At 41.7% G+C, this 21,742-nt stretch overlaps 1 protein-coding gene across 1 annotated transcript in view; it reads left to right on the forward strand.

Annotated features, from left to right (window-relative positions):
- Positions 1-21,742, forward strand: part of prkar2aa (protein kinase, cAMP-dependent, regulatory, type II, alpha A) — a 323,658-nt gene that overhangs the window by 145,332 nt on the left and 156,584 nt on the right. Inside the window, exon 8 of the mRNA XM_078209955.1 lies at positions 10,029-10,064. Within this exon, the coding sequence (XP_078066081.1) occupies positions 10,029-10,064 (36 nt within the window). The remainder of the gene's footprint in view (positions 1-10,028; positions 10,065-21,742) is intronic.

Raw genomic sequence — 21,742 nt, forward strand, 5'->3', positions numbered from 1 at the left:
AGACCAAAACTGTACACAGTACTCCCGGTGTGGCTTCACCAGCACCTTCACCTCAGCTGCAACATAACCTCCCTGTTTTTAAACTCCATCCCCCGAGCAATGAAGGACAAAATTCCATTTGCTGTTTTAATTGCCTGCTGCACCTGCAAACCAACTTCTTGTGATTAATGTACAAGGACACCCAGGTCCCTCTGCACAGCAGCATGCTGCAATTTTTTTCTCATTTAAATAATAGTCCATTTTGCTGTTGTTCCAGCCAAAATGGCTGACCTCACATTTACCAACATTGTACTCCATCTGCCAGATCCTTGCCCACTCACTTAGACTATCTATATCCCTTTGCAGACATTGTGTCCTCTGCACACTTTGCTCTGCCACTCATCTTCGTGTCATCTGCGAATTTTGACACACTACACTTGGTCCCCAACTCCAAATCATCTGTGAATTGTAAACAATTGCAGTCCCAACACTGATCCCTAAGGCATACCACTAGTCACAGATCGCTAACCAGAAAAACACCCATTTACCCCCACTCTCTGCTTTCTGTTAATTAACCAATCCTTTACTCATGCTAATATATTACCCATAATGCCGTGCACCTTTATCTTATGTCGCAGCTTTTTGTGCGGCACCTTGGCGAATGCCTTCTGGAAGTCCAGATACACCACATCCGCCGGTTCCCTGTTGTCCACCACGCTCATAATGTCCTCAGAATTCCACTAAATTAGTTAAGCATAACCTGCCTTTCATGAACCCATGCTGCACCTTCCAAATGGGACAATTTCTATCCAGATACCCCGCTATTTCTTCCTTGATGATGGGTTCAAGCACTTTTCCCCACTACAGAAGTTAAGCTAATTGCCCTATGGTTACCCGCCTTCTAACTCTCTTAAATAGTGGTGCTACATTTGCTATTTTCCAATCTGTCAGAACTCTGCCCCAGAGTCCAGCAAATTTTGGTAAATTGCCACGAGTGCATTTGCTATTTCCCTCACCATCTCTTTTAGTACCCTGGGATGCATTCCATGAGGGCCAGGAGTCTTGTCTACCTTTTAGCCTCATTAGCTTGCCCAACACTACAACTTTAGTGATAATCGTCTCTAGATCCTCACCTGCCATAACATTCCTGTCATCAATTTTTGGCATGTTATTTGTGTCTTCCACTGTGAAGACTGACGCACAATACCTGTTCAATGCCTCAGCCAATTCCCATTACCAAATCCCCTTTCTCATCCTCTAAAGGATCAATGTTTGCCGTAGCCACTATTTTTCGCTTCATATTTGTAGAAAGTTTTGCTATCTGTTTTTATATTCTGAGAAGTTTATACTCATAACCTATCTTACTTTATGGCTTTTTTTTTGTGGCTTTCTGTTGACCTATAAAGATTTGCCACTTTATGCATTTTCTTTTAATTTGATATCCTCCTTTATTTCCTTAGATATTCATGGCTCCTTTGTTTAAGCACAAGACACTGGTATTGGATTTTACCTTCTCACGCTCGATCTGTATTTTAAATTCAACCATATTGTGATCGCTCCTTCTGAGGGGATCCCTAACTGTGAGATCATTAATTATTCCTGTCTCATTACACAGGACCAGATCTAGGATAGCTTGCTCCCTCGTAGGTTCCATTACATACTGTTCGAGAAAGCTATTGCGGATACATTCTATGAACTCCTCCTCCAAGGCCGCCTTGACTGACCTGGTTTGACCAATCGACATATAGATTAAAATCCCCCCTGATAATTGCTGTATCATTTTCACACTTATCCGTTATTTCTATGTTTATTGCTCACCCCACCGTGATATTATTTGGTGGCCTATAGACTATCAGTGACATTTTCTCTTGACTATTTCTAATTTCTGTCCAAATGGATTCAATGCTTTTCTCCATAGAACCTAGAACATCTTTCACTACCGCCCTGATGTCATCCTTAAATATCAGAGCTACACCACCTCCCACCTTCCTGTCTGTCCTTCCGAACAGTCTGGTACCCCAGGATATTTAACTCCCAATCGTGACCACTCTGCAACCTTGTCTCTGTTCCAGCCACTAAATCATACTCATTCGCAATGATTTCTGCCGTCAACTCATGTACCTTGTTTCGAATGCTGCGAGCATTTAAGTAAAGTGCCCGTATGCTAGTTTTTATACCTTTTTGAATCCTAACACCTCCATTCATAACATCTCCTGAGTTCTCCTTCCTTTTAACTTTTTTCATAATTGCCTTTGGATGATCTCATCAGAGGATTGTTATGATCCTAGCTGATACAACTGGGCAAGTCAGATCCCAGACTGGAACCCTGCTTGAGACACCCTAACTTTTATTTCTTGCTTAGATATGTGGAAGGTAGCGACTGGACACAGTCATAGGACTGTCGATAAACTTGAAACGTTAACTAAACAAGAAAAAAGAACCATAATATACTTTTCCTTCACCCAGCTATACCTTTACATATGTATACCAATTTGTGAGGATAACACAAGTTACAAAATCTACCTTGTACTCTAATGTTCTCAGCAAGTACATGGTCCATGTAAACCAATAGGCAAACTGTGGTCTGACACCTCGCACTCTGAAACACCACCCAAAACAACTTCTATGGATTTTTCATTAATTCCCACTGAACGCTTGTCACGCTGTGAGTCAACTGGTCTCACTGGAACTCTGTCTTCCTCACCAGGGGTTTCCAGTGTCCGCTCTCGATAAACACACCTTGGAATCGTCTCCCAAACTGCGTTTTCTGTTGAATTTCTTCATCAAGGATCCACCTCCATGGTTCCAACTTCTTTTTCTGGTATTCCTCCGCCCTGGATTGTTACATGTATTCAAGGCTCCACGCAATTGCTCATACCTATTCGCTGACAGAACACCACTGTTTCACAGGCCATATTAAAATCTCAGATTTCAGCTTTTTGTAAACTTATTACTTTACCTTCTGCAGCTTTGCCATTTAATTTTGATGTTTTCCCTGCTCCTCAATGTTAACCTCAGTGAACAGAATTTTTCCAGATTCCTTTTTTGTTTCTCTGACTTCACAAACGTCCTGGAACTCTTCTGTCCCATTCCCTGGTTTCTAGGGCTTTCTGTTTAGCTTGGGACTGGCCTTCTGCCCCGTGCTTTGATCTGCCTGTTCTAGCTGTTTCTGTGAGGACTGCTTACTCCTGGGTTACCTTCTTTCAACTGAACTAACTGCTTCTGCTTTTCAGTGTGGGCCTCTAGTTGCTAAGCAACAATCTAGCTTTTAATACCTTGCATTTATTTTGGGTCGTAAAAGTATTATTACAATGCAGACATCTAAACAGACCCACAAATTTGCAGGCAATTTAAAAAAAAAAGCCAAAACCCAAGTTTTTAACCCTTCCTTAACATACATATACAAATATAAATCTCAATTTCTTAACAGTATATTTACAGAATGATAGAGGTATACTGTTCTGTATCTACTTCAATATTGGAATAACTGCATGTAATGGTGGCACCAAGGAAATGGAAATCGTGATTGATTTGCCTCCCCACGAGTCAAAAAGAGTTGATGCACATGATATTTGAGAGGAAAACCTTAACTTCCAATAGATTGGTCAAGATGGAAGTAATTAGGTGATAATTTGCCAGAAATTGTTAGAGTTGAGCAGATGGGGATCAACATTTTTGTGCTTCCATTGAGTTCTGACTGTGATCTGAAACCAACAAAATTAACTTGGCACCATTTTCTTTCTTTAAAAACATTTGGTAACATGGTTGAATGTTTCTATGTTCTACTTATGCTAAAACTCAATTATTTTAAACTTAGATGATGAATGTAAAGTGAGTATGAGTGTCGGGAAGTCTTGCTACAATTATAGAATATATTGATGTGACAGCACCTATACAGCATACAGTTTTGGTCTCCTTATTTGAGGAGGAATGTACTTGCATTGGAGACAGTTCAGAGAAGGTTCACTGTTCGTTTTCTGGGGTGAAAGGGTTGTCTTGTGTGCGAAAGTTGGGCCTATCCACATTGAAATTTGGAGAAATGGTGATCTTATTGAAGCATATTAAGTTTCTAAGGGGGCTTGAAAGGGTAAGTATTATGAGGATGCTTCCTCTCGGAGGGAATTCTAGACATGGTTGTCATTTTACTGTGAAACTATTTAAGAGCAAGATGAGAGAGCATTTGTTTACTCAGGATCTTGATTCAGTGGAATACGCCGCTCCAGGGAGCAGTGGAGGCTGGTATATTCATGTATTTAACGCTTCCATAGATAGATATAGGAGTCAAGAACATTTGGTCATGATTTTATTGAATAAGAGAGTAGACTTGAGCAGCTATTTCGATGTTCTTGTGTTCCCATTTCTGTTCTAAATTCATTTAAAATGGAAGAATTGTGTTGCATTCAGAGATTAGTAAGTGTGCTGCTAGATTTTTCCGAGGTTTGAAATTTGAATGAAAACTCAATCTTAAACATTTTTCAAATAATGGAGCTAATTAATATATGTAAGCGTTTAAGAATCTTATGAAGGTTACCTTATAATGGGATGCAGCTGTAGCAAATAATTGCTGTACTTTTCATTTGTGTGCTATCTATGTATAGGATTACAATGCTTTCATTCAGTGTTTATTTTCAGCAACCCTTTGGAATATTCATTCTTGGGACATGAAGCTTGATTGAGGCAGCTCTTTGCACTAACTTGGTACAACTGGATGGCTTGCCAGGCCATTTTAAATTGATGATAAGAATCAAATACATTTGTGTGGGACTAGAATAACATGGATGAGACTAAGAACAGCAGGTTTCTTTCCCTAAAAGCTATTAATGACATTTTATATAATCCAGCAGCATAACCATCCCTTTTACAGATTTTTTTCCAACTAAATTGCTCGTCACTGGACGCAGGTGAGGTCCCAGAGGATTGGAGGATAGCTAATGTGGTCCCGTTATTTAAGAAGGGTAGGAAGGATAACCCAGGTAATTATAGGCCGCTGAGCTTGACGTCCGTGGTGGGGAAGTTGTTGGAGAAGATTCTTAGAGATAGGATGTATGCGCATTTAGAAAGGAATAAACTCATTAACGATAGTCAGCATGGTTTTGTGAGAGGGAGGTCATGCCTCACTAACCTGGTGGAGTTTTTTGAAGAAGTGACCAAAATGGTTGACGAGGGAAGGGCCGTGGATGTCGTCTATATGGACTTTAGTAAAGCGTTTGACAAAGTCCCTCATGGTAGGCTGGTGAAAAAGGTTGGATCTCATGGGATAAAGGGGGAGGTGGCTAGATGGGTGGAGAACTGGCTTGGTCACAGAAGACAGAGGGTGGTAGTGGAAGGGTCTTTTTCCGGCTGGAGGCCTGTGACTAGTGGTGTTCCGCAGGGCTCTGTATTGGGACCTCTGCTGTTTGTGATTTATATAAATGATCTGGAAGAAGGTGTAACTGGGGTGATCAGTAAGTTTGCGGACGATACAAAATTGGCAGGACTTGCAGATAGTGAGGAGCATTGTCAGAAGCTACAGAAGGATATAGATAGGCTGGAAATTTGAGCAAAGAAATGGCAGATGGAGTTCAATCCTGATAAATGCGAAGTGATGCATTTTGGTAGAAATAATGTAGGGAGGAGCTATATGATAAATGGCAGAACCATAAAGGGTGTAGATACGCAGAGGGACCTGGGTGTGCAAGTCCACAGATCCTTGAAAGTGACGTCACAGGTGGAGAAGGTGGTGAAGAAGGCATATGGCATGCTTGCCTTTATAGGACGGGGCATAGGGTATAAAAGTTGGGGTCTGATGTTGCAGATGTATAGAACGTTGGTTCGGCCGCATCTGGAATACTGCGTCCAGTTCTGGTCGCCACGCTACCAGAAGGACGTGGAGGCTTTGGAGAGAGTACAGAGGAGGTTTACCAGGATGTTGCCTGGTATGGAGGGGCTTAGTTATGAGGAGAGATTGGGTAAACTGGGGTTGTTCTCCCTGGAAAGACGGAGGATGAGGGGAGACTTAATAGAGGTGTATAAAATTATGAAAGGCATAGATAGGGTGAACGGTGGGAAGCTTTTCCCCAGGTCGGTGGTGACGTTCACGAGGGGTGATAGGTTCAAAGTGAAGGGGGGGAGGTTTAACACAGATATCAGACGGACATATTTTACACAGAGGGTGGTGGGGGCCTGGAATGCGCTGCCAGGCAAGGTGGTGGAGGTGGACACACTGGGAACGTTTAAGACTTATCTCGACAGCCATATGAACGGAGTGGGAATGGAGGGATACAAAAGAATGGTCTAGTTTGGACCAGGGAGCGGCGCGGGCTTGGAGGGCCGGAGGGCCTGTTCCTGTGCTGTATTGTTCTTTGTTCTTTGTAAATTCAAATTCCCAAACTTCCATGGTAGAATTTGAACTCGTGTTCTCTGAATTATTAGTTCAACAATGCAACTGCAATACTAACACTCCAAATTAGTGTTCTGTTCCCCAATAGTGATAGCATTCATCTTGATGAACGTAAACATGTACACCAAGAGCAGTGGAAACAAGCTTTTTGAATATTAGAACTGTAGTAAATTAAGAGCATTTACTGTTTTTGTGGGCTGTGAACTCTGTGCCAATATCTGATTTAAGATGATGTGTATTTCCTGAAACAGTAGTCATGTTTTGTTTAATAAAAGTTGTGGAGTATTTGGAACAGGATGAGAATTTCCTGCCCAGTGAAGCAGTTGATGCTATTTGTTGAATGTTTTTAAGGCAAAGATAGATTTTTGAACAGTAAAGGAATTAAGGGTTATGGTGAACGGGCAGGTAAGTGGAGCTGAGTCCACAAAAAAATCAGTCATGGTCTTACTGAATGGCAGAGCAGGCTCAAGGGGCCAATTGGCCTACTCCTGATCCTAGTTCTTATGCTCTTATGAGAGAAAGTGGAGGTCATTTTCCAGATAACATTAAATGCTGTTGGGTGGAAATCTGTTCATGTACAGTTTTTTACATGGTAAGATAATGACTGGATATTTGATGAGAAGCTGTTCTACATTCAGTTATGTTCAGTACAAATGGAAATGGCCTGGAGACGCCTATCAGGGTTTCCTTTCCTTCACACTACTAGTGGCAAAGCAACCTGTTGCCGCCGTAGGTGTTGTTTGTTGAATGACATGAACTGCTGTTTTCCCTTCGCTGTGAGCAGGTTTTATTCTTGGCATACTTGCATACATATAAGCTAAAAAGTAACAGATGGAATTTAATGTCAGCAAGTGTTCAATAATACATTTTGATTTGTAAGGAAATCTGTCTGTTTTGGGGCTCTGGTGCAAATGCATAGGATGGAGTAGGGCCTGAAGGCAAGAGTGTTGCCTGTTATGTGGCCATGGAGATGAGGACTATAATTCGTATTTGGGCTTCAGTAAAGCCCTGAAGCAGTTAGTAGCGACTCAGCTGGGGTACTAGGACAGGCTGATCCATAGAAGGCAGATGTTGGCAGCAGTGTGGCTGATGAGCTGGGACCATGCTTGTGTTTGGAGGCTGGACTGGAGCCTTGCAAACACTCAGTAGTAGATCAGATCAGCTAGAAATGGAGAACAAGTTGGACCTGGGAACAGATTTCAGAATGATATGGATTAGGGGATTGTACATGTGGAACTCAGGTGAAGTAGAATTGCGGTTGCCTGGGTATCTTGCTCTTTGAAAGAGAGGAGCTGAAATTCTTCGTGAGGAAGAACAAGCTTTAAAGAATTTTGTGACTGGTGACTTGTGTCTCAGTGGGATGCTTGGGGGTTTTGCGTTGTTGGTGTCTACCATTTGAGGTGTTTGTACTGTGTTTGAACACAGTTTGTCTGTTAATTCATGTTTATTTCATGTTAAGTCTGCAGTACAAGGTAGATCATGTTGGCTGTGTTTAATTATCATCTAGTAAAATATCTTATTGTTTAAAAGCATGGAATCTGGTTAGTCCCTTGATGAGTAACTTAGATTTCAAATATTGTCTACTTTAATGAAAGAAATTACTGATCTGTAACTGGATTGTAACAAAATTTAGGGGTCTGGTTTGGGATTGTAACAGATTTTTAGAAAATAGCCGTAATTCTGTTTTAAACAGAAGTAGGCTTGTGGAAAAAGATAGGAATATGGGATTTGCCATTAAAGGAAGCACTGTGGATTGATAAAGACATGAAAGGAATTCTCGGTTTTATTAGAAGAGGTATAGAATTTACAAACACAGTATTGGCCTCCACGCATTCAAAAGAAAATTGAGACTTTCAAGAGAATATAACCCAGAAATGATTGTCTCATGTATTGGGATACAATGAAAAATATTGTTTCTTGCATGCTATACAGCCAAAACATTGCATTTTTAGAGTAATAGGGGAAAAGGAAAGGAGAGGATGCAGAATATAGTGTTGCAGTTACAGATAGGGTGTAGAGCAAGATCATAATATAAGGTAGATTCATTCAAAAGTCTGATGGCAGCAGGGAAGAAGCTGTTCATGAGTCGGTTGGTACGTGTTCTCAGATTTTTATTTCTTTTTTTCTGATGGAAGAAGGTGGAAGAGAGAATGTCCAGGATGCATTGGGACCTTGATTGTACTGGCTGCTTTTCCGAGGCAGTGGGAAGTGTAAACGAAGTCAATGGATGGGAGGCTGTTTTGCGTGATGGACTGGGCTACGTTTACAACCCTTTCTAGCTTCTTGTGGTCTTGCTCAGAGCAGGAGCCATACCAAGCTGTGAGGGACTTCTGCTGAAAAGTTATTGAAGGTTTAATCTGCCTTCCTCTCTCAGAACCTCTGGTTGTGTTTCCAGCATTCTAATTTCAGATTTTCAGCATGTATAGACTTTTTGCTGCTTGAAAATATGGCAACATCCCCATTAAATTAGTGCAGAAAATGGGGTTAATTTGATGGTGTTTGAGTGACCTCAGTTTTGGAAAATTTGAATTCAAATATTAAAATCCATATTATTCACATAAAAAGTAAATGGATAGAAACCTGGGTACATAGTGTAGTCCCAATAATTGGTTCTTTTAATAGGGCAGATGGAGTGACTTGAGGTTTTAGCTTTGATTGAAAGCTGATAATGAATCCTGTGGGAGACTTTGTACCATCTTTGCTCTTCATGTTCACACCTCAGTGCCAGTATTATTTTCTTGTTGGGAAGGTGGCAGAAATTTTGCTTGACGATACAAATGCTGACATTTACAGAAAAGAGCATTATCTGAAATTCAGTTTTGTAACTAGTTATTTTAAAAGGTGAGCTAGTAAATATGAGCCTTGCATTAAGATTTTAGTGCTTCGTTTTCTCAGGTGCTTTTCATGCTACTATTTACATGACTTCCACTCCACCTGACGAAGGAGCAGCGCTCCGAAAGCTCGTGGCGTTTGCTACCAAATAAACCTGTTGGACTAGAAACCTGGTGTTGTTAGACTCCTTACTGTGTTTACCCCAGTCCAACGCCGGCATTTCCACATCACCATTTACATGAACCAGAGTACATGTAAAAGTATGTTTGTCCTCTTAAATATATGTTTGCAATATTTAATTACTATTAGGAAAATAACAGTGTATTTTTCCCAGTCATAATTCCTGAAGTAGATGTTTGGAGAGGATAAATGTTGGGTTGTCTCTTCCTCCACTCCTCCACATCACATGTATTTTGCACAAGATACTGAGTATGTGCAGGTTTTCATACAGCACAAAGAGAACAACAGAATTTTGGAAATTAGTCAATGTATTGTTTTTGAATCCTGAGTTTTGAGACGGATATATTGACACTGATGTAAAGTGAACACTTCAAGTGCATGATGGCAAAATGTAGTTCCACTGTTTGTCTTTGAGTTGAGGAAGTAAGCATGGGACATTTGGTTTTGGCTTTACACTCGGGCCTAAAAAAAGTCTATGATAAAACTCAGCATGCAGTACTTACTCGTCTGCTATACTGTACCATCCTAGGTGCAGTGACATGTATTATTGCAAGACTGTCACATAGTGTAAATAAATTAACTTGCTGTATAAGTGTTTCCATTAAAATGCTAAGTTCAAATGAAGATCATTAATTTTGTTTCTTTTTATTTCTTGCAGCACCAGTTATTAACAGATTAAACAGAAGGGTTTCAGGTAAGCCTTTTCCACTGATTTTTAATCTTCCCACACCAGATTGGATTTGCATTACATAAGTTTTAGATTAAGCCCAATTTCTTTAATTTGGGTTATAATTTATTATTGAAGGGAAGATCTGTGACATGCCCGCTGAATTAATGCCATTTGAGCATTTGGACAAGAGCGATTTGGAGTGGAGTCTAGGGAAGATTTAATAGTTAGGGTGTAGCTAAAGTGAAACCTTTATATAAATCTGCTATGGCTTTCCATATTTATGGTGGAAGATTATGTGCTGACAACAGTTTGATTTATTAATTTGTTCTTTTAGTTGCACAGTGCTGAGTTTTATCTGCATTTTTTAAATCATTCGATGTGCTGATGTTTTAACCTGAGTTAATTCTTAATGTATTCAGTGAGATAGATATTTGCTCATGTGTAAATATAAACATTTTATGTGGCAAATTCCTTGTCAAATTTGCTTAAAATTAGAATACATCAGAGGATGGGTATGTTTTTAGAACTAGTTCCTGTAGTTGTTGTTTAATTGCCTTTCATTCATGGCTGGATGTGACAGGACTGCAGAGCTTTGATCTGATCTTTTCATTATGGGATTGCTTAGCTCTGTCTGTATCACACTGCCCCTGCACTCCTCATTAGACCATGGTTAATCCCCTGGTTTGATGGTAATAGTACGGTGAGGGATATACAATGAGTTTACAGATTGTAATTGAATACAGTTCTGCTGCTGATTGTCTCATGGATGCGCAGTTTTGTGTTTCTATATCTGTTATGAGTCTTTTCAATGTAGCCAGTTGGTACTGCCATATAATACATTGGAGTTTGAAAACAGGACTTTGGTTCCACAAGAATTGTCTAGTGGTCACTCCTACCAGTGTTATCATGGACAAACAGGTAGGTTGGTGAGGATGAGATCAAGTGTTTTCTCTCTCTCTCTCTCCTTTGCCCTTGCAACCCTCTCCTTCTAAGTGGTGTTCAACATGGAGGAACATTGATTCATCAGTTGAGCAATGACTTTCAGTGATAATCAGCAGGAGATTTTTTTACCATGTTTGACCTGATGCCATGAGAGCCACTGGCAATTATGTACCACTGTGCCAGTATCCCTGATTATGAAATCTCGCTGCAAGGTATAATTCAGTGTATATGACTGTGTCAGGCTTGACTAGTCTATGGGGCAGTTCTTCCAACTTTGGAACAAGTTGCCAGATGTTGGTGAGAAGTACTTTGCAGGGTTGATTGGACAGAGTGTTAATTTCTTGTTTCTGGTGGCTAGGTCAGTGCTGGTTTTATTCTTAGTTGTATCAAGCCACTACAGAAAAGTCAAATGAGTGGCTTGCTAGGCCATTTCAGAGGGCAGTTAAGAGTCAACTGCATTGCTGTGGGTCTGGAGCCACACATCCCAGACTGGGTAAGGATGGCAGATTTCTCCCTGTTAAGGGAATTATTGAACCATGTGATTTTTACAACAATCCAGTAGTTCTGTGATTCCAGCATTTAATTCTGGATTTATTAATGAGTTGAATTTAAATTCCCCCAGCCATGGTAGCATTTTAACTCGTGTTTCTGGACTGCTAGTCTAGGTCTCTGAATTATTCACTCAATAATATAGCAAGCACACAGGACAGTTCGCAGTAGTAAATACTGGAACTGGCATACATCTCCTTATCATAGGCCATTGTCAGTCCAGTTCCTTAAAAATGTATTCTAGCTGGCACAGCCAGCATTTATTGCCCATCCCCAGTTGTGAAGGGGGTAGTGGATCTTTTTCTTGAACTGTTGTCGTCTGTGTGCTGAAGGGTATAGTGTTCTATGATTTTGATGCAGAGATTATGAAGAAATGATGATATATATCCAGACCCTGACAGATCACCATTCGGTGCTTAATATAAATAAATAATTAAGCAAAACTGGGGACTTGAGTAAATAATAGGTGAAACATGCGATCGTTTGTACGCAAAATCAAGAAAGCAGTCTCCATTTTACTTTGGCAATCTTGACTTGCTATTGATTCTTGTTTTTAACGTATGTGCAATTGTTGAATTAATTTTGCTCGAGCTCTCAGGTAGGTACACATTTTACTTTTCATTTGTACCGCATAAAATTCAGCCTATTTACATCAGATCAAGGTATTGCCATTCATCATGGTGCCAAAGTGCACATATAGCCATGTTGACTATGTAAATACTTCTAGTTATTGAACAGATGCGTGACTCCTTGTTAAAGGCACTTAATTGTAATGTTTTTCAAAATTATTTGACGTGAGTTGGAGTGCCAAATAAGCCAGGTGCAAAGTACATGCATTGCTTGTACCTTGTTAACCAATTTTCAAAGCTCCAGCCAGTGATTCCACTGCTATTTTTACCATTTATATAAGATTGTTCAATCTGTTTTAATGGGCTACATTGACAGACAGTCCTACATTCCTTTACTATACAGGTGCACACACCTGTGGAACTGTGGGCAGAATCATGTGGAAGTGAGTTTCGGCTGCCATCTGAAAAGCTAGCAAGAGCCCCACATCATCCCATTTTAGCCAAGGCTCACCTCATCTTATTCCACTCAGACACTTGACAGCCTAGTGATGGACCTTCCCAGAATCGAGGACTCTGGGGATCCCACCAGCCCCAGAGTTGCTGGCCAATCAGAGGGCAGCAGCTCTTTTGAATGGCGGTGCCACCAGGGGAACAGTGGCCTTGGCTGGTAATATACTTGCCTTAAGTCCATGATGGGTGTCACACCCAGGCCAAAGGTGAGTGGTGGCAGGAAGGGGAGCTACAGGGTGAGAGACGTCAGCAGCAAGGGCAGGGTGCTGGGGTTTCCCAGGTTGAGAAGCAGCGACATGCAAAAACTAAGGTGCTGTAATACCATTACTGCACGAGGATACGATTACAGAGTGGCAGGTTTAGATTATGCCATTTCTGTTTGAAGTAGAGACAAGAATTTATAAAGATAACATTTAAGTATTGCATAATCTGACAAGGGCAAGTAAAGTTTTGTAAATGAGAGGTGCTGGAGAACAATGAGTTTTAATGTTATAGATAGGATATTTTATTATATTAATTATATTATGCTTATTTTTCTCCCATTCTAAAAGTTTAAAGGATTGCTGGATCAGACCAAATGTGTAATTCATATGCACAAATATAAAGCCCTCAAATTGGAGCTACCAACTTGGAATGAAACATTTTCAAAACTAAATTCAGGATTTCTTTATTTAGGATGGATTTTAGATTATAAGAATGGTTATTCTTATTTAGATTGTTGGCATAGAAAGTGCATGGAAATTAGAGGCAACTTATTGTGGTTGGTAGGAAGTTGGTTAGGAAGTAGGAGACAGAGTTGGCAAGATGTGAGAAGTGTTGTCTCCCAGGGATCTGTGCTGGTGCCTCAGCTTTTCACTATATTTATCAGTGACCTTTGATGAAGGAGCAGAGATCTGTATTTCCAAGTTTGCTGTCAACACCAAGATAGGTGACACAGTGTGAGTGGAAACTGAAAGTTTCGGAGGGAGATTGATTGAATGGGCAAGTCTGGCGGTTGAAGTTGAAGGGGCGGCACGGTAGCACAGTGGTTAGCACTGCTGCTTCACAGCTCCAGGGTCCCGGGTTCGATTCCCGGCTCGGGTCACTGTCTGTGTGGAGTTTGCACATTCTCCTCGTGTCTGCGTGGGTTTCCTCCGGGTGCTCCGGTTTCCTCCCACAGTCCAAAGATGTGCGGGTTAGGTTGATTGGCCAGGTTAAAAAAAAAAATTGCCCCTTAGAGTCCTGGGATGCGTAGGTTAGAGGGATTAGCGGGTAAATATGTGGGGGTAGGGCCTGGGTGGGATTGTGGTCGGTGCAGACTCGATGGGCCGAATGGCCTCCTTCTGCACTGTAGGGTTTCTATGATTTCTATGATTTCTAAGTTCAGTGTGAGGAAGGGGATCATCCTCATGTACAAGTTTATTTTCTGAATAATGAGCTAGAAATGTAGTCGCACTGAAATGTGTAAAATTTTTAGGGAGCTTATTACCTCTAAGCTGTGAATTGTCATTGAGTAGTCGGGCATGTTTGCGTATAGTACTGGAATCTTTATCTCAAGCAGGTGGCATACAAAGGGGTGAAGTTATGCTGCAGTTGTGTATAACTTTGGTTAAATCGCGTCTGAAGTGTTGTCTGAACATAAAACCATAGGAAGGTTGCAGTGCAACTCAGTTTGAGTTCTGCCAAGGTCACTGAGCTCTTCACCTCATTACAGCCTTGGTTCAAACATGGACAAAAGAGCTGAACTCCAGAAGTGAGGGTGGGAGGTTGACATCAAGACATCATTTGACCGAGAGTGGCGTCAAGAAGCAAAACTGGAGTCAATGGGAATCGGGGGACCAACTCCACTGGTTGGAGTCATACCTGACACAATGAGATGGTTGTATTTGTCATAGGTCAATCAGATCAGTTCCTGGGCATCACTGTAGGAGTTCCACAGGGTAGTATCCTGGGGCCAACCATCCTCAGCTGTTTCATCAATGATCTTCCTTCCATCAGAAGATGGAGAATGGGCAGGAATGTGGAGTTGAGGCTGAGGCAATATCAGCCATGATCACATTGAATGGCGGATGAGGCTCAAGGGGCTGAATTGTCCTTATGCGGATGATTGCACAGTGCTCAGCACCATTTGCGACTCCTCAGATACTGAAACTGTCCATGTCCAAATGTAGCAAGACTTGGACAATATACCGCTGGAACTGACAAATGACAAATAACATTCAGGTACCTCAAGTGCCAGACAATGAGAGAATCTCTAACCATTGCACCATGACAATCAATGGAAGTACCGTTGCTGAAGCCCCCACTATCAACATCCTTTGGGGTTTCCATTGACCAGAAAGTAACCACACACATACACCCCCCTGCCCCCGATTGTGGGTATTGTCAGACTGTCATCATTTTGTAAGTTGATCTCATGATAACATATGCCATAGCCAAGGGCACCATGTGGATAAGGAAGTGGAAAGTCTAGGGATGGATTGTTGCAGGGAGGGGCACTCCCATGGTGTGAGGTGTGAAGGGAAATTATTAGTAGTGGTTATTTGGCTTTGATTAGATGAATAAGAACAGAGGTGACTGAGGATAGTCCTACTGCAGAACAGTCGTTAGGATTGTGTGGTTGAAAAGAACAAATAATATAATGTGACTTTCATTCAGTTCATCTCGATGTGGGAGGAACAGATATCTGACTGGTTGTTGAGAGATGGGCTCAGATCTGGAAGGGAGTAACTTGTTGTGGGATGGGGAACGAGGTTGCAGATCAAAGAAAGGCAAAACGCTGGTATTGATCTAATGCCTTTAGAGTGATGAAGCATACCCAAGCTGTTTCATAGGAGCATTATTTACCATGTAAGGAGATATTAGGTCAGATGAGCAAAAGAAGGCTTTGAGGATTGTTTGAAAGGACGAAAGCAAGGTAGAGCGTATAGAGTGGAATTCCAGAACATGGAGCCCAGACAACTGCAGGCATGGCCACCAGTGGTTTAGTAATATTTATTCAGAAAACTCAAGAGGCTTGGATTAGAGGACCACAGATCCGTGTTGTTGGGCTGGAAGAGATTACAGAGATAGGAAGGGGCAAGGCCCTGGAAGAACTTGAAAACAAGGATGAGAAAATTAAAGTCAAGACCTTGCTTGACTGGATTGGTGCAGGTCAACCAGCACTGGGGTGATGGGGAAATGTGCTGAGTTAAGACACAGACAGCAGAGATTTGGATGATCTCAAATATATGGAGGGTAAAGTGTAGGAGGCTGGCCAGGAGTGCGTTGGAGTAGTCGAGTCCAAATGTAACCAAGTCATGAATGAGGGTTTCAGCAGGGGCAAAGTTGGGTGATGTTATGGAGGTGGAAATAGGTTGCCTTAATGATGGAACAAAGGATAGGACTCGGGAGCAGAAGTAGGCCCTTTGAGCCTGCGTCACCATTCAATATGATCATAGCTCATCTGGTTGTGGCCGCAGCTCCACCTTCCTGTCTGCCTCCCATAATCCTTGACCCTCCTGTCTGTCAAAAATCTGTCGAACTCTGCCTTGAATAAATCCAATGACCTAGCCTCCACTACTTTCTGGGCAAGAGAATTCCACAGACTAACAACCTTCCAGAGAAAAAAATTCTCTGCATTTCAGTCTTAAAAAATTATGGTGCAAATATGGGCTTGGAAGCTCATCTTGGGATCAAACGTAGTACCAAGATTACCTATAACCTGGCTTAATCTCGCATTGTTGCCACAGAGCAGGACGGAGTCGATAATTCCGAGTGTGGAGCGAGGATGGAAAACAATGGTTGCAGTCTTCCTATTATTGGAGGAAATTTTTGCTCATTCAGTACTGGATGTCAGATAAGCAATCACATCATTTAGCAACAGTGAAGGAGTTGAGAGAGGGAGTGGTGAGGAAGAGCTGGGTGTCATCCACGTACACATAAAAACAAATACTTTGCCTCCACTGATGTCGCATTTCGATGAAGAATAGGAGGAGGCAAAGGATCGATCCTTCTAGTCAACACCAAAGGTAACCGTGCAAGAGCAGGAAGAGAGAACATTGCAAGTTATTATCTGGCTACGATTAGCTAGATTCATTATTATCCAGCTGGAAGACAATGGAGAGGTGCTTAAGGAAGATGGTGTGGTCAACCACTACAAAGGCTGCAGACAAGCGGAGAAGGATGGGAAATGATAGTTTACCATTGTCGCAGTCTCGTAGGCTGTTACTTGTGACTTTGTAAACTCTTTTGGTACTGTGGTAGGAATGGAAACTTGATGAAGGGATTCAAACATCCCAGAAACAGTGGGAACAGATTTGGAAGGTAACAGCATATTCCAGGACTTTGTAGTGGAAAAGGGAGTTGGAGATGGGGCAGTAGTTTGCAAGAATGGGGAGGTCAAGGGTTGGTATTTGAGGAGAGGGGTGAGGATGGCAGAGGAGAGAGTGACAACACCTGAAATCATAGAATCGCAAGAGTGCAGAAGGCGGCCATTTGGCCCGAGTCTGCACTGACAACAATCCCACCCAGACCCTATCCCCGTAACCCCATATATTTGCCCTGCTAATCTCTCTGACCTGCACACCTTTGGACTGTGGGAGGAAAATGGAGCACCTGGAGGAAACCTACGCAGACAGTGGGAGAATGTGCAAATCCTACACAGACACCCAAGGCTGAAATTGAACCATGGGCCTTGGTGCTGAGGCAGCCGTGCTAACCATTGTGCCGTCATGCCAAAAAGAGAGAACTGCTAAGGAGCAGGCCAGGAAGTGAAATTGGGTTATCAGTTTTGTGGGACTAGGATCATGGAAACCGGAAATGGATGTCATACACAAGATGAGCCCAGAAAAGTCAAGTTGGGAGAGAAACTAGGGAAGGATGCGGATCAGGGCTAGAGCAGGAGGGGAAGCATTACTAAAAGTTTGATCAGGTGGACCAGTAGAAGGGAGGGCTGTGGCAGAGATAGCTGATCAGCTTGTCTCAATCTTGATGATAAAGCAATCCCTGAGCTCCTTGCACATTGTTGGAGGTGAGGGTGAAGGAGAGAGGGTTTTAAGTAAATGGTTTGCAGTGGAGAAAAGTAGTAGAGGGTTATTGTTGCATTCCAGAATGATCCTGGAATGATGAGCAGTTTTAACAGATGAAGGCAAGACCTGATGACGTTTCAAGTGTCAGTGGATGGCTCAAGTCAGTTGATGCCACTTCCTTTAAAATCCGCATTTCTTGAACTTAAGGGAGCCGAGATGAGGGCTGTACTGGGGAAATGGCCAGTGTGAATGAGAGTAATTGTTTTATTTGGGATGAGAGCATCAAAGGTGGAGGTGAGGGTGCTGTTGAGTAAATCAAAAGCTCTAAGAAATACTGTGGTGAAAGGAGGGCCAAAGGATAATTAGTTGGGATTTTGTGGAAGGAAACCGAAACACCCGGAGGAAATCCATGCAGACACGAGGAGAACATGCAAACTCCACACACAGTCACCCAAGGCTGGAATTGAACCAAGGCCCCTGGCGCTGTGAGGCAACAGTGCGAACCATGTGCCACCATGCTCTTTCTTATCAGGGGATGAGAGGTCAGAGAACTCAGAAGCAAGAACATAATCAGTTGAGGTGGAGGTTGAAATCATTGAGGATGAGAAGTTATTTGGTGCGAGGGAAAGCAGTGAAGAAATATTGGTGGGAAAATTTTACCTTACTTGGACGGTTGGCATGCAATAATAATTTTGGGGCATAGTCTAAAAATTAGGGCCAGACCATTCAGGAGCAATGTTAGGAAGCACTTTTCCACACACACGGTGGAAAAGGGTTGGAACTCTCTTCCACAAACAGCACCTGATGCTTGATCTGTTGCTAATTTTAAATCTGAGGTAGATAAATTGTTGTTAAGCAAAGCTATTAAGATATATGGGCCAAAGGCGTTGTGGCGTTGGCAGCAGATCAGCCATGATCTCATTGAATGGTGGAACAAGCTTGATGGGCTGAATGGTCTACTCCTGTTCCTATGTTCCTATTTTGGATGAGTGGGTGGGACAAGGATCAGAGTAGTTTACAAGAGCAAGGATTTGAGTATTGTTTTTTCGAGGGGTGTAGATATAATGGCAGTTTTGAAAGGGGCCGGACAGATACCTTCGGAGAAAGGAGCATATACAATTTTATTTTGCATGGGGGCCAGAAATAGAATTTAGATTGTCTGCATGTTTTGTGCCAATTGGATTAAGGGAGCTTGATGTGCAACCCATGGGCGAGATGAACTTTGGGAGCATGTGAGGAGCTGGAGAGAGCGGCGAGGGTAAGAGTAACGTTCCTGTGAAGGACCTTGGCCATTTTATTATGTAAAGTTTTACATAAATGCAAGTTGTCATATTGTAAGTCCAGTGAGGAGAAACCTTGCTTCTTGATTGGCATCTATTCGTCAACATTGGTTGAGCTAGGTTTTCAAACCTACTGGGCTTCTGATCCTTTTGTAATTTGTATTGGTACTCCCGTGTCAACGTGCATAGGTAATGTTTTTGGATACAATTTTTAAAAGAAAAGCAGATTGTGCAATACAGGCAGTTTGCCTGCTAGCTAACTGTCAGCCGTTCATAGGCATTGCTTCTACTGAAATTAAGGTATTAAGGGGCTGTCAGTTAACATATAGTTGAACTTGGGCAGTGTGCTTAGATTATTGGGAAACTCTGAGAATCATTTTACCTGCACTAGTGCTGATTGCATTGAAATTGATTTTATAGATGGTCAGTTCTTGCACTGTGGTTAGACGGTTAGTAATGAAAAGCTGCTTTTGAATGTAAAATTGCTTGTGAATGTAGTGTGTGTTAGCTGCAGGTTAATTTGAATTGTACAATATTTCAAAAAAGAAGCGATCTGTTGATGTTTATTCTTCACTTGGGCGGTGGTCCAATGCCATATGCTCACTCTGTTCACATTCTTTTATTCCTTTATCTCCAACCACCTGTCAAAACTTATTCTTAAATGTTGACGTAAGCCTCTGCTTCAATCACTAATTTTGGTAGTGCATTCTACAGTGCCTCAACCTTCTGTTCACTATCCTAAATCTCTTGCCTTTAATCTTGTGTCTGCTTTATAGGTGTCGTTGGGTACTAAAGCCACAGAGTGTAGGATTAACTTTTGTATTGTCGACGCATGTCACTGGTCTCTCTCTTTCTCTCTCTCTCTCTTCCCCCCCGCCCCCCCCCAAGCTGGACACTATAGTTAAGAAAGCCCCTAACGCTTCTGCTTCCCTAGAAGACTACGGAAATTTGGCATGTCAGCTATGATTCTCACCACCGTTTACAGATGCACCATAGAAAGCATTCTTTCTGGTTGTATCACAGCTTGGTATGGCTCTTGCTCTGCCCAAAACTTCAAGAAACTACAAACGGGTCGTGAATGTAGCCCAATCCATCACGCAAACCAGCCTCCCATCCATTGACTCTGTCTACACTTCCTGCTGCCTCGGAAAAGCAGCCAGCACCCTGGGCATACTCTCTTTCACCACCACCTGTCGGGAAAAAGATACAAAAGTCTGAGGTCACATTCCAACCGACTCGAGAACAGCTTCTTCCCTGCTGTCAGACTTTTGAATGGACTTATCTTGCATTAAGTTGATCTTTCTCTACACCCTAGCTATAACTGTAACACTACATTCTGCGCACACTCGTTTCCTTCTCTGTGAATGGTATGCTTTGTCCGTATATCGCGCAAGAAACAATACTTTTCAGTATGTTAATACATGTGGCAATAATGAATCAAATCAAACTGTGAACTGATTTGATGCCATTCTGACTCCTACAGAACCATCATTTCCATCCGTGTTGTTCTTTTGGACGCATTCAGCTTTGGGTATCGGAAATGAAAGGAAGTCATATGCTGTGTAGATATAACACCATTAAATGTTTTTATGTTGGATAGAATTTGTCCTCCGAGTGGCAACCAATAATTATTTGAACAAAGGGATGATTAGATTTTCTCATCTTGTACACATTTAGAACAAGCAAATTGTTCCATTGTTGCTGTGGGAATAAATGGCTTCCTGTAAAAGAAGCAGACTTTGACCATTGATGTCTTGTTTCAACAAGCATATGCTAACATAAAGAGCTCTGCAAAAAGAGAGGTATTTTGAAACTGTTGAAACACCCTCCATTTGTGCAGTGGCTGATGATCCCTCTTCATTCAAGGTGTGGCTCAGCAATATGTAACTTAGACAGAAAAGTAGGTGCTAAAAGTGGCATATTATGGTTATCTGCTGTGTGAAAGGAACCAGTATGACATATGCCATTATCTGCCAATATCATTTGTGTCATAGGTAAGATAACCTCATTATTGCACAGAAAGAGGCCATTTGGTTTGATGAGTCCATACTTGCTCATGTCAAACAATCCAGTCAGTCCCTTTCCTCACTCTATCCATGTAGCCCTACAATTTTACTTCCCTCAACTACCCACTCAATTTCCTTTACGATATCATTGGTCTTTGCTTCCACCGTCCTTGTAAGCAGTGAGTTCTAGGTCATTACTATTCACATCATAGAAAAAGTTCTTTATCACATTTCGCCCTGCAGTCTTTGCCCAAAATTTTAAATCTGCAGCCCTAGTCCTTGAGTGATCAACTGTTGGGAACAGCTTTTTTTGTCTACAATGTCTAAATCTGTCATAATCATGTGTGTCTCTATCAAATCTCCTTTCACAAAAACAACCCCAGCTTCTCCAATTTAACCTTGGAGATAAAATTCCTCATCCCTGGACCTATTCCATCTGTATTAACAACTACATTTCACAAATGTTTATTTCATAACCTTCAGATAAACAGTTCAGAGTGTGCAATTTTGAAATCATGGTGAGCTTATTAAAGGGAGGTTTTGCCAGCAGTTTTGTAGCTGTAGCTGCAGCTGTCAGTTCTTTAGTTTCAACTTCAAAGTTGATGGGTTATTTTGGCCAATAGCAGAAGTGGTTTAACTTGAAGGAAACAACAGTTTGATAGATTTCAAGTCCAGATAAATGGTTCAATTTGTATGGGCCATTTCACCCAACAGATTTGTGCCTTTATTTATGCCCCACAAGAACCTCCTCTCACCCATTTCATTTAACCATATCAATATATCTCAATAAAGCAAACAAACAATTTTCATTAACTTTTTCTACTCGTTTGTGGGATATAGGCATTGTTGGTCAGGCCA

This window comes from Mustelus asterias, chromosome 3 (genome assembly GCF_964213995.1).
Source record: "Mustelus asterias chromosome 3, sMusAst1.hap1.1, whole genome shotgun sequence".
In the NCBI taxonomy this organism is placed as follows: domain Eukaryota; kingdom Metazoa; phylum Chordata; class Chondrichthyes; order Carcharhiniformes; family Triakidae; genus Mustelus; species Mustelus asterias.